General features: G+C 33.1%; 1 protein-coding gene across 1 annotated transcript in view; it reads left to right on the top strand.

Moving 5' to 3' along the window:
- Positions 1–456: 456 nt before the first annotated feature.
- Positions 457–13,306, top strand: part of LOC120626621 — a 39,572-nt gene continuing 26,722 nt past the window's right edge. Inside the window, exons 1-6 of the mRNA XM_039894239.1 lie at positions 457–849; positions 2,195–2,337; positions 3,085–3,230; positions 3,594–3,696; positions 11,550–11,682; positions 12,453–12,557. Coding sequence (XP_039750173.1) covers positions 699–849; positions 2,195–2,337; positions 3,085–3,230; positions 3,594–3,696; positions 11,550–11,682; positions 12,453–12,557 — 781 coding nt within the window. The 5' untranslated portion in view covers positions 457–698. The remainder of the gene's footprint in view (positions 850–2,194; positions 2,338–3,084; positions 3,231–3,593; positions 3,697–11,549; positions 11,683–12,452; positions 12,558–13,306) is intronic.

Raw genomic sequence — 13,306 nt, 5'->3', positions numbered from 1 at the left:
TAATTTAACTCAGTCTACTCCTTGACTCAGCCCTATCAATGTAATTAAAAATTAATTCAATTTCAATTAATGCAAGTTTAGTTATTATCTACTTAACTAAGCTTATTGCATGAATCATAATACTATGTAAATATTTTTAAGTATTTTGGTAATGATGGGATTAAAAGATTCTCTGACAATTGCTAATCACATTAGTTTGTGTATATATTTTATATTATTATAATAGTAATTACCTATTAATGATATTATGAACTATTTTAATAAATGTATACTTAATTGTTTGATTTAATAATGACGTTCCTGTCTCGTTTTGTGGTATCCATTAAAATATTTTATAATCATTAGTATACATAAATATTTATAAGGATTTTATGTATGGGAAAATAGTTTTGCTCATAATGCAATACTAGCCGAGAAACGTCAAAAGTAAATTGAAACTTGCACTGTCAAATTGAAAATAGAAACAGTTTGTTGGTTGGCAGTGGTAATACCATGCTAAACAATAAACATTGTTACTTAAACATTATATAAAAAATAAACAAAAAACTGAAATTACAGTTGCCAGAAACGTATACATTTTGTGTAACACATTTTTTTTAAAGTGTCGCAAGAAACACAACTTTGTTTGTATTTTGAAAGTGGTATCAACTAGTTTTAAGCCTAAAGGTTAAGTGGAAATTGAAGTTATTACAAACATAATGTCAGCAAGTGAAGCAGATTTAAGTGATTCCAATTTGGATTCGCCTTTTTCGCAATCGGACTCTCCTTACAGTTCGCCATCTCAACAAGTTCCGCAGCTAGCTAATTGCTTAACGGAGCTATCATGCCAAGACTCTATCAAGCAGAGAGGTAAGAACTTAAGCCGTCTTATTACTGGAGACCAATACGATTAAATAGCAATTAACAAGTGTTGCTTATTCGTAACACCAATGTGCGTTTCGTGTGCGTTTTTACGTATACTTTACTACTGAAACTTGAATCAGCAAGGTCTGAGGGCATACATGATACATCTTAAGTTCTATAGTGTAATCATATTGTTATATACTCTAAGCAGTACCACCCATAAGAAATACACAGACCTGTAACTTTCTTGCAGTTGTTAGCTAGTTGTGCTAAATATTAATTAAAACATTAAATGAATGCATTTAATGTTTTAATAAAAACCAGTTGGAAACCTGACACAATTAATACAGAATACAGTATATTCTATCTATATCAAAAAACATACATTTATTAAGAAAATCACTTTTAGTTTTAGTTGTTTTAATTTGTTTTCACACACTAATTGTTTTCTTTGTATTCTTATAGCATACTTAGGCTATAAAAGTTAATGAAAATATTTTTATATTATAATTTACAAAAAAAATAGTATAGCTCTCAGTGTGTGACATCATCTAAATCTTTGCATTTTTTGCTTTGTGCCACAAACTTTGCTTTATATCTTTGTGGACAGAAAGAGATTGATGTAACAGTACGAATTGTTTAAATATCAAAAGATATTGAATATCTTTTTTTTATCAAAAGTTATTGTCATGATGACTCAATATATTTCCAGCTAATAAGTGACAGGCTTGGCAAATTACATAAGTAAACTCTGATTGGAGAGTTTGAGAAGGAAATCAACCTACATCTTTGCTGATAGGTAGGACTAGCCAAGCCAAACTGTCTGATAACATTGTATACACCCTGGTCAAGAACTGTTGGCATAGCATGAAATAAACCTTCTCGTAATACAAGTTATCTCATAAAGGCCACAGTATACACTAATGCTCTTAGGAGGTCATGGAAAGGAAGGATAGTAGGCTGCATATAAAGTGGCACAATCGAAATTCACATTGCTTTAAATGTTTGCAAGGAATGCTTATTGGATGAGGTAATAACAATTGGAGCTGCATATTTTTAATGTAATGATAAATATAAATAGTAACATGTAATCAACAGTTTAAAGTGTCCCATTGTATTATTGACCTTTGAAACCTGTATTTGCAGTGCTTAGTACTAGATGGTGCTAACAGTTTGTTGCTTTATCTCAATTAGCAAAAACACTCGGACCTCAATAAAAGGCCCGAAAGATACTGGGTCAAAATGTTAATAGATAGAAAATGCAACAAACACTTAGTAATAATAAAAAAATAAATCATGTTCATGTAAAACAGGAATAAGAGTGTAGTTACGTGTTACTTTTTTTTTATAGCCAATATGCCATATCTCCAAATTGTGGATCAGCCCCAAAATCACTTCCGGTTCAGATACAAAAGTGAAATGATTGGAACACATGGCTGTCTTTTAGGAAAGTCCACATCATCAAGTAGGACGAAGTGTCATCCATCTGTAGAAGTAAGTTATTTTCCAGTGTTATTGCCATTGGAGGTTGGGAGCCAAAGCAGACAGTCTAAAAATATATATATATATATATATGTATATAATAATATAATAATATAATAATAATAAGAGCTAGCTTAGTTTGTTTACATGCCCCAATTAATTTAGTAGTTCGATCCTTATCTATAGGACAGAATAGGAAAATGAATAGCACTTTTAAATTGAATCGAGTATTTAAAGATTTTAGATTAGATTATTCTAGTTTTGGATGATTTTCGAGAAACCTATAAAGTATGGAAATGTAGACTACTGGGACATAAGAAGTTGGCTTGCCATACATGATATGAAAGTAAAATTTATAGTGCACATTTTCGATTTTTTCATTTCAAACTTTATAGTTAGTTCCTAATCAACTTTTCCAAGTTATGTGTGAGTTAAGTAATTAAAATGTCACTTGCTTCAACGGTGAAGGAAAAGATGACGAGGAAACCTGCATTCCTGATATTTATCCATAATGATCTCAAAGGGGTGTGAACTCTATTAATCCTCACTGGACTAGCGGCGAGACCCGTGCCCTGTAGTAGGTTGGTAATGGGTTGATATTTTGAGAATAATAAACCCTAATCATCTCAGAGTATACAGACACATAAGCCGCATAACATAGTTACCTTAAATATTGCAATTTGCATTAGTGGAGTCGTAATGTCAATTACTTTGTAAAAAAGTAAAGATCATTTGTCTTAATTAATTTATTACTTTCAGTTAAAAAACTACACTGGGAAAGCTCTAATAAGATGTAGACTGGTCAGACATGATGTTGACGAAGAGCATCCGCATCGATTGCTAGAAGACGACCAGGAAATAGATGTGACCAGTGTTTTACCTGAACATGGCATTTATAGAGTGGCGTGAGTAATCATTACATCAAAAATACCTTTCTTTTGTCAGTTAGAATAGTAATGAATTGAATTAGGCCACAATGTTGTTTATGGGAAGGTGTTCCAAAACTCCTATGCTTTAACAACTTTGGAAAATTAATAATCTCTACTTATAGCCTCTTTCTCTATTTTTTGCACAAGATTGACATTTCTTTGTAAGAGATTGATAAACCTGGTTTGGTTTATGTAAAAAAATCCTTTGAAAAATTTACACAAAAGTTCAATATTGTTTTCATAATTTTCGTGAAAGAAAAGAAAACCTGACTTTGATGAAGCTGATTACTTAATATTTTTAAATTTATTCAGTCTGTAATATTTGTTTTGTTTTTACAGATTTAGCGGTATGGCTATAATTCACACAGCTAAAAAAGAAGTTGCTGCATTGCTTTTTCAAAAATATGCTCAGGACAGATCTATACAATTAAATGAAAATGGGGTAAAGTACTCACAATTTCAATAATTATTATTTCTATACCATGAGTTTTTGCAATACATATAGCAATCTGTTCGCATAAAGTTAATAATTTGGGTATTGACCGATTGTCCCCAAATCTATTGGGGTAAAATTTTATCAGTGCACCATAACTTCTGAATTAAGGATACTTCTCATACCAGCATAATGGGGTCAATTATTCCCATTGATAGGTAATTTGTCTTAAAAGTATATCTCGAAAACTGCTTTACCCAATAGCTGTAGTAAAAACTACAACAATTGTTTTTGAAATTAGTATATCAGTAAGCTTGTAACCATAATTGCATACTAAAACATTGTTCTACATTAAGTGGGCAGCTTTTGTTGCAAAAGATTTATAAGAGCCTGTGAGCAATTACAAGGGGGTGTTTGTAGAATTTTAACTAAAACTGAGAAAGCTATTTATTTTGTCAATATGGCAAATAGGCCTTATTCAGATATTTTAAAAGAAATAGATGGGGTGAAACATGTGCTAATTTAAACATTTATCATATATGTTTTGCTTAAACAATCCCAAATACCTCCTAATATAAGACCCATAAAAAATCTTTATTCAAGTAGACCCGACCAAGAGATGGCACCTTTGATGAGTACTTTACATAAAAAATGTGTACATGGTAGTGCGATAATGGCGATAACTATATTCGTTAACTTAAAACTAAAGTTACAAAGGTTCCAAACTAGCTCAGTCTGAGAAGAAGCCCACAACAAACTTATCACTGTCTCACGTAGTCATTAAAATTATTAAAAAGCAACCTGGTTAGTGCAATAATTCACACCCAAGTTTTTTTAACGTTCAGGAAATCCTTTATTCTATAATTACGTAGTATAAATTACGTTTTATACAAACTTCGAACTTTTTAAGACACATCTCCAAAGTGTCAACCGGTTGTTTATTGTAAAATTGTATGCTCCCTTAAAAGAGTTACTTATTTTATTTACGCCTTTTATATTGCACTGAAAATTTATTATTACTCCTAATGTTCAAATTCATAACTTGAATCCACTAGGTCTGATTCAAATCCAAACACCCCCTCGAAATTGTGTACGCGCTCCTAGGCTAAACATTACATACAAAGTCTTTATGCTACTGATAAGCGGTTTTCTATGAATCATTTTATTTACACAACAGAGGTTGGTAAAAAATACCAGCCTTATCAGTAATTGTTTTGATCCCAGGCAAGTGTGTTTGCCTTTTTATGGAAGAGCATGAATTCGTATAACAGCATTAGTTTTTTTTGTACATTAATAATTGACGGACCAAGCAAATTACCCGCCTGATGTTAAGTGGGAAACCATCACTTCGAAGGGCATGCAAAGTAACGCGTCCTACAACGTGCCGCCTTGTATCCATCAACCTTAGGCGTAGGTTATGGAGGGTAGAGGTAAGGAGAGTCATCTTATATGGGAGAAAAGTTGAAAAAGTGTCCAGTTGTATGCGCTAAATAACAGTTCAAAAATCCTCCACAATGGCGCTGGTGGATGCACAGGGTATGGTATGAATGTAGCAATCGTAGATGGATTGAAGTATGCCGAGTTAAAAAATTTAATGTCATTATCGACTAAAGTAGTTAATTATTGAGAATTTCAACAACTTACGTTGTACAAAATATTGTGGTAAATATAACCTTACTTGTTTATTTTCCAAGCCTACTCTAACAATATTTATATTTGGCGCTTCTTTTAAGAGTTACCTTGATGCAAATGTGGCGCCATCCCAATTTAATACATTTTGACGACACTTTTTCATATACACAGGTGATCCTCCTTACGTCTACCCTCCATAGCGTAGGTGTTAAGCCTGCCTTTAATTACATCGGCACCCACGCCCTTGAGCACAGCATTGCAACAATGCTGCTTAGCGGCAGAACTAAGCATTGATACTCCCATACCACGTAACTAACATTTTTAAAGTCCTACACTTACTAGTTATCGAATACCGTTATAGAGTGCCATTTAACAAATTTTCAACAAATCTAACGAGGCGAATTTCAAACTAACTGGTGGTAAATATATTTTGTCTCGACATTGTCTTATTCATTAATATGCTTTCATGAAGGAGGAAGTTATCAAAACGGAGCGTATTATAATAAATAAATAAATATACTACGACAATACACACATCGCCATCTAGCCCCAAAGTAAGCATAGCTTGTGTTATAGGTACTAAGATAGCTGATGAATATTTTTATGAATATAATACACATAAATACTTATAATATACAGATAAACACCCAGACACTGAAAAACATTCATGTTCATCACACAAGCATTTTCCAGTTGTGGGAATCGAACCCACGGCCTTGGACTCAGAAAGCAGGGTCGCTGCCCACTGCGCCAATCGGCTGTGTATTAATTAGATTCAGAAGAATTCAATGATATAGTATAAGTCTGGTGCATATTATACTTATATTTTCATTACCTAAAATATATTGTACTAGCAGTCTCCCGCGACTCCGTCCATTAATTTGTTCCGCACCAACTTTCATTTCACGACCCACCGCGTTCCATTGCCGCCCGATTCCGGATTATATGTGGAAGAGTCATAGCATTTTGTAAAATAGGCTAGGCTATAAAATTCATAAGAAAAATTTAAATCTAACTGGTAGTTACAGAGTTTAGAGGTTTTTAAAAAATAAACCTTTATTCTCTATATTCCCCTTGGGATTGTAATTTATATAAATCTACTCAAATACCAATTTGAATCAATGTTACTTTAAGAATTAACGACTTTTCTACAAACTTTCATCCCCTATTAACTTTATTCCCCTTATAGGGGTAGAATTACAGCAGCGATAGGGGTAGAATTACCTACTTTTTTGTTACAAGAAAAAATACCAAGTTTCGTAGACAATGGCCAAGAAATAAAGGACTCTCATACAAAATTTCACCTCCCACTCGGCCCCTTTGTGAGTGGAATTTTAAAAAACTGTTTATTTATGTATTTATTTTTTTGCGAATTTGGGTTGGTATACAGTTCTTAAATATTATGGTTAAGACTTAAATCGAAGAAGATATGAATGCCTGAAGTAGGGAGATGAATTTGATTAAGCTATGATGTATTGAATGATGAGGTGAAGGAGACATTATGTTGATTATAGGATCCAGTGGTTTTCCATTTTTATGCCTTTTAGCGAAATCAGATCTAGTGAACTCGTTGCTTCTGACGCTCTAAAAGTCTTGAGTTATTATGGAACAACAAGGGCTAAGGCTAGTACCAGTTGTGCCAGTTTTATTCAAGAAATGATGATACCTTACGGAGAGATCTTTGATAGGTAGGAAACCTTTGAGTTCAGTAACAATATTACAAGGCCAAAGATTGCTATGAGTACAGCTGCTTAAAATAAATCTGAACAAGCTACTAACACACAAACCGGTCCACGAAATCTCTGGGAATTAGGGGTAAATACATAAATCAGGTTAAAGAATCATTTATGAGAAATAATTACATATTAACTTACAGAGAAATCATATTTTAAATAATAATTTTACATATTAACTTACAGAGAAATCATTTTTTTTTTTTACGACAATACACATATCGCCACCTAGCCCCAAAGTAAGTGTAGCTTTTGTTATGGGTACTAAGATGACTGATGAATATTTTTATGAATAATATACATAAATACTTTAAAATATATTTATATTATTAGATTAGCAATCATATTAAACTTATTACTAGGTATACATATAATATATACATATAATTTATTAAAAATGTATCCTCAGAAACTTCGATATCCGTATGTTGCGCAATGCGAAGTCGTTGCCATAGTGTAGTCATCAGCGGTATTACAACATTACAATTGAGATAGTATGCGATTTTTTAGTTTGCGTAAATTGTAAACGACTTCGCATTTTTCACTTCCGTGGATAATTTATTGTAGAGTTGTACTCCTTCAAATTTCACATTTCTTCGCCCGAGGCAGCTTTGCCCAAATTCAGTCTTGGTCTTGCAGTCTTGGTATTGTTCTTGCGTTTTTGCAAGACCAAGACCAAGAACAAGACCGCGTATTTTTAGCAAGACCAAGACCAAGACTGACCGTGCAAGACTTGAGCAAGAACAAGACATAGCCTGCAAGACTCTTGCGTCTTGCAGCTAGGACTTAGCGCTATTTCACGGAGTAGTTAGGTGTAACAGTTCGGTGTATAGGTAGGTAGGTACGCTTAGGAATTCTATGAGACGCAAAAAACTATATCAAAGAATATGAAAAACTGGACCTATGCGCATTACGACTAATACCATAAACATAGCGAATAAAAAAATATCTATTAAAATCAAACTGAGTGCATGCATAGTTATGTTTTAACCATCGGCACTTTGATAATGCGGCATCAAAGGTTTTGTACTTACTTCTCAAAGAAATTTGCCGCTTTTCGGAAGTACATGGTTATGATACACGCGCCGGCGGCTTCTTTTGAAATCTAAAACAATCGTTGCCGCCGCGCCGAAATCATAACATTTGACACTATTCATGCAAAATAATTTCGAATTTTAAGAGTACCTACAGGTGTTCCAAAGAATAAATAAGTTTCAGAGTGCTTAGAATGAAAATGAATACATTATACTGATCACGCAAGTAGTATTATGATTAGGATAAAATGGTGAGGATAGGTAGTAGATGTCATAATAATTCATTCTAGTAAGTAATTATAATATTGATTACTTATATGGTTTTAAACTAATTACTTAGGTACTATTATTGTACATTTAGTCATTATATTTCTTAAGTTTTTACAAGTTGTTTTAGCAAATGTAAGCTTATAAATCATAAATGTTTATTAAGAAACAGTTACTTCCATGGAAAACGACATATAGGTCAGTTGATTTTTCGAATTTCTTATCAAATCTTCAGTTATTTATTAATCTGCTTGATCTTTACTATGGCTATGTTAATTCAAGCTCACAATGTTCCAATTCTAATACGTTTTTCTAAGATTTAAAGTAAACTTTAATAAATAGTAATAGACTAATAGGTAATTGCAAGACTTGCAAGACTCTTGCTGCAAGACCAAGACCAAGACCAAGACTGGGAGCGCAAGACCAAGACCAAGACCAAGACCAGGTGTATTGGCGCAAGACCAAGACCAAGACTGGCTAAGTCTCGTCTTGTTCTTGCATTTGGGCAACACTAGTTCTAAGACGTGGAAGTAAAATATAGTCTCCTCTACGACTGATTCTACTCTGCACTTGGTGTATTTTGATAAATGTGATGTGTGCATGAATGGATTTGTTAATAATTTTTCTTATAAATATGCAAGTACAGTAGGTATGTAGCTGTTTGATGTTCCAATAGCCTGTTTCCCAAGACAGCCATTCCCTTAGTCGCGTGGTTTAGCAACTGTATTCTGATCTGCCGTCGCCACACGGCTAACATGTATTTGGCCCTAATTCCCAGAAATAATAATCAAATTAAACATCTAATTGAGATCAAGGTTAAGGTTACATACTTCTTAGGCAAATATTTACAGTAAGAACTTTGTTTCAAGGAAGCCCATTGATACAAATCTTGCATCTGGTATGATGTTAAGACGTGAATTACTACGTGCCTTCATAATTTGACGAAAAGAAACATGAGACCGAACTTAAAACCTCTTAATTGGTTCCCCTTGACATTCCATCTTGACACTCGAACGATATTTCAGACTAACAAAATACTTCAGTGCCCCTTAACGTATGTATGCGTATGGTATATTATAAACTACTTACCCGCCATGCTGTATTGGAGCAGCGTGGTGGGCCTATGCTATAAAGTTCTCGGTCTCATGAGAAAGGAGGCCTATGCCCATCTGTGGGAGTCCAGTCGAATCTCAAATCAACTATCCCTGAAGTCACAAAGCTGGAGTACAAGTCTCAAAGAAAGCGCTTTAGATTTAGGTCGTGTGTCAATTTGCAACGTTCTAAAATTCGGTCATGTCATGCTCTTAAGTGATAATGTCTGCATTACACACCAAAAAACCCGAGTGTTAATAAAAAAAAGCCTATATCCTCCCTGAATAGTAGTAGCTCAGATTTTTGTTGTTTTGTTGTCCGGGGAAGTACTATCGCGATCTTTAATATTGACGTCACTCAAACATGCATACGCATACGCCTTAGATTTATGGACACACTTTGCAGGACGTGTTCCTTGAATGCCCTGCGAATTGGTCCTTTGTTTAGAGGCGATGTTTTTCCATTTACCACCGGATGGCCCATCTGCTAGGCTAGTCAATTATTATTCTTTTTTTTATATTTTCAAAACCTACTTTACTCTAAAATGTGAAAAGATGGTTTTCATTATAAGACAAGTAAATAAAATTGGAGTGTACACTCTTCAGCTTTATAATATTAATATTATATTCTATCATTTATTTATATACTTTATTTTTTTAATTTCCAACAGTGAAATTATAAAAGAAAAAATTCTAAAAACAAATAAAAATAAATATTAATATTATTATTATTTATTCTTATTCTTAGAAATAGATATAGCTAAGTTACAAGTTAGCATTACGCTCGGTCGTAGCATTGTCAACGCAGACTTATTTAATTCAATAAACGACTGCTAAAATAATAGGCACTTGAGAGCTTAGTTCTTTTTAGTATCAACGTCCTGTTCGTGTTTGCATAACATTAAGGAGTTGAGTGCCGAAATACATACAAAGAACGCGTAATCCATTTTTTTAAATCGACTTATTATGTAAACCATCATCGTATTACTCTTTAGTGGAGAGTTTGTTTAAAAAAATAATAAATAACACGCGTATAAATAAATACAGAATATTTTTTTTAAAGCACTTTTATTTTTTTTGCTTTTAGCTGATAGTTTACACATAAGAGTAATGAATATATTGTTTACATAATAAGACACGATAAAAAAATAGAGTATTTATAGAAGGGGAAATTAAATATGTGTTGTTAATTAAAGTTGTATGTTGTATTGTATCTTTTCAAATGCGTTATTAAAATCTGTTTATGAAGTGCCGACCGAACTTTTAAATGAGATTCTTGAACTTATTCGTTAACTCGTACTTAAACTACGTTGTGGGACTGGTTAAAAGTGTCCTGATGTTCTTTAAGTTGGTATATTTTTTTGAGTGGTAATAATTGATAGTGTTTTTTTTTATCCAATCGCCCTCTTTAAGATTTCATCCTTCTAAAACTGATTCCTGGGCCCACAACACATGACGTTCTATTTTTTAAACGAAATCGAATTGCCAAAAAAAACGCTGGACTCTTAAGGGTGCAGGATAAGAGACGATTTTTTTTATGCGTAAACTTTAGTTATTAGACATTGTTGACATACGAAGTGGCGTTCTTGTAAAAACTGAATCTAAGCGCCAAACAAAAAATAAATGTGAAGTGGGTAAAATACTTAACGATTTCTCAGCTGCGTTGCGAACAAGCTTTCAGAATGCTTTACGATATCCTGTCATTCCGAAATAGTAGTGACTTGGAATCTGTAGCTCAAAAAAAATTCTGTCGAAATAGAACTCTCACCAGTTGAAAGACGTCTGAAAGGGTAAAAATAAGTAATCTTTGTTTAAAAAAATTTAAAACGAAAAAAAAACTTTCGGTATGCAAGGCGTGCTAGTTATAAATTGTAAATGTCATGCAATAAACCATTGTAGGTACATACACCATGGTGGCTATTTAGCTAATATTTTATTGTTATTATTTAGTCACGCGGATATCTGCCTAGCCTGCGGTCGTTTGTATACACGTACGTTGCGATAACGTAAATCAAGCGGCATTCGAAAATATACTTTACCATGTACTTTTGTAAAGGATGCGGTATGTATCATTTATTTATTATTATCAATTATTTTGTTTCCAGATTCGACTGATGTGTGAAAATAATGCCAAAAACATCAATTTAAATATCGTTCGGCTAAAATTTAGCGCTCACGATTTGGACACGAATAATGAGATTTGTCCTCCGGTGTTTTCAGAACCCATTCACAACATGAGTGAGTTTATTTTTATATTTTTGTAATTAATCATAATTTTGCTAGATTTTTTATTGTCTGTGGTGGTGAGTATAAAAAAAAATGTAAGCTTTGAATGAATGGCGGAAAACATATCTATGGGCTCGAGTGTTTATAGTCATTCATATCATAGATTTTTTTAAATTTAATTGTACCCAAATAAATAAAAATAAATTGTGTTATAGAGTCAAACATATGCTATTTAGGGTTCAGAAGTTTGCGAATTAATTTCTTTATCACTAAGTATCCGTTGTCTGTATGTCTATTTGTTTGTCCATACATCCGTCTCTCTGTGAGCGACGGATATTAATAATATAATATTATTATATAATTTTCATAATATATTATGGATTTCCGCAATGATTTTATCCGAAAATGAAGCTTAATTTGCTATTACTTCGCGAAAAGCAGGAGAATCTGAATGGTGTTGTTTTAGAATTTCTTTAATCTTTATACTATGCTGTATTTATGAATAATTGTTAAGTAACAGTTATTAATTGTAAAGTCAACATATCCTGAGGATTCCCTGGTGTTAAAGCCAAACGTGCTTAGGATACCTCCTAAGCTTAATATCTGTTTGCTGTATAGTAAAAATATTGAAGAAATTATAAATTACACCGTACAGATTCTAGCGCTTTTCACGGGGAAAATGAGGCTTAATTTTCATAATATATCATCGAATTCCAAAAAGTAACGCCTGCTTTTATCCAATATTCAAAATCCGGCTGTTATCATGATAACATTTTTTTTAGAAAGCGCAGCGACCAACGATTTGAAGATATGCCGAATAAGCCGATGCTACGGTCGGCCCCAGGGCGGTGACGACGTATTCATATTTGTGGAAAAAGTGAATAAAAGTAAGATTTTTTATTCATATTACATCATTACATACCTAGTAAAGTTAGTTGTATAAGTTTGCGCACTATATTAAACCAGCGGCCATCTGTAGTGTCCGATGCGTTTGCAACATTTCTAGTACATCGATAATGATTTACTAGATATCCGGGATAGAATGTGCCCACGATAAGGACGACTCCAGGATTTACGCTAAATTATATTAAAGAAATTTCACCAAGATAAGATAAGCGTTCCAGCTATGCACATAACTATCACAAACGCAATTTTGTTTCATTAATCGAGTAATGTTTAATAGCGGTTTTAAAAGATAAAAATATTTGATCCTACGTCCATCTCCAGGATGCAAACTGCTAAATTTCTTCAGATCGGCTCAACGATTGCGCCAAACAGATAACAAACAAACAAACAGTCGCACTATCACATTTATTAAATTAGTTTGGATAACATACAACAATCTATCCTTACTTACTCCTTACTAGTATATCCTTACTTGGAAAAAGACATTGCGTCACTCTGATAACCTTTTTACTTTTTACTTAAGCACAGACACATAGTTTTTAACTGCGAAAGCTGCCAATTTGCAAGTGAATTCTAATTTCTTGGTCCATACAAAAAGTACAATTTAAATTGTAGGTTTTTTTTTCAATTCCATAATGCTTAGTGCTTACCCGGTGGTACCTTCTAAGATTTCTAAACTAAAGTGACAGATTTTAAAGTTCTGTCATTATGTCTTACAACCTTCGTTAAT

Source organism: Pararge aegeria, chromosome 9, assembly GCF_905163445.1.
Source record: "Pararge aegeria chromosome 9, ilParAegt1.1, whole genome shotgun sequence".
Classification (NCBI taxonomy): Eukaryota; Metazoa; Arthropoda; class Insecta; order Lepidoptera; family Nymphalidae; genus Pararge; species Pararge aegeria.
Note: the sequence above shows the minus strand (reverse complement) of the source record. Positions and strands in the feature narration are given on the sequence as shown.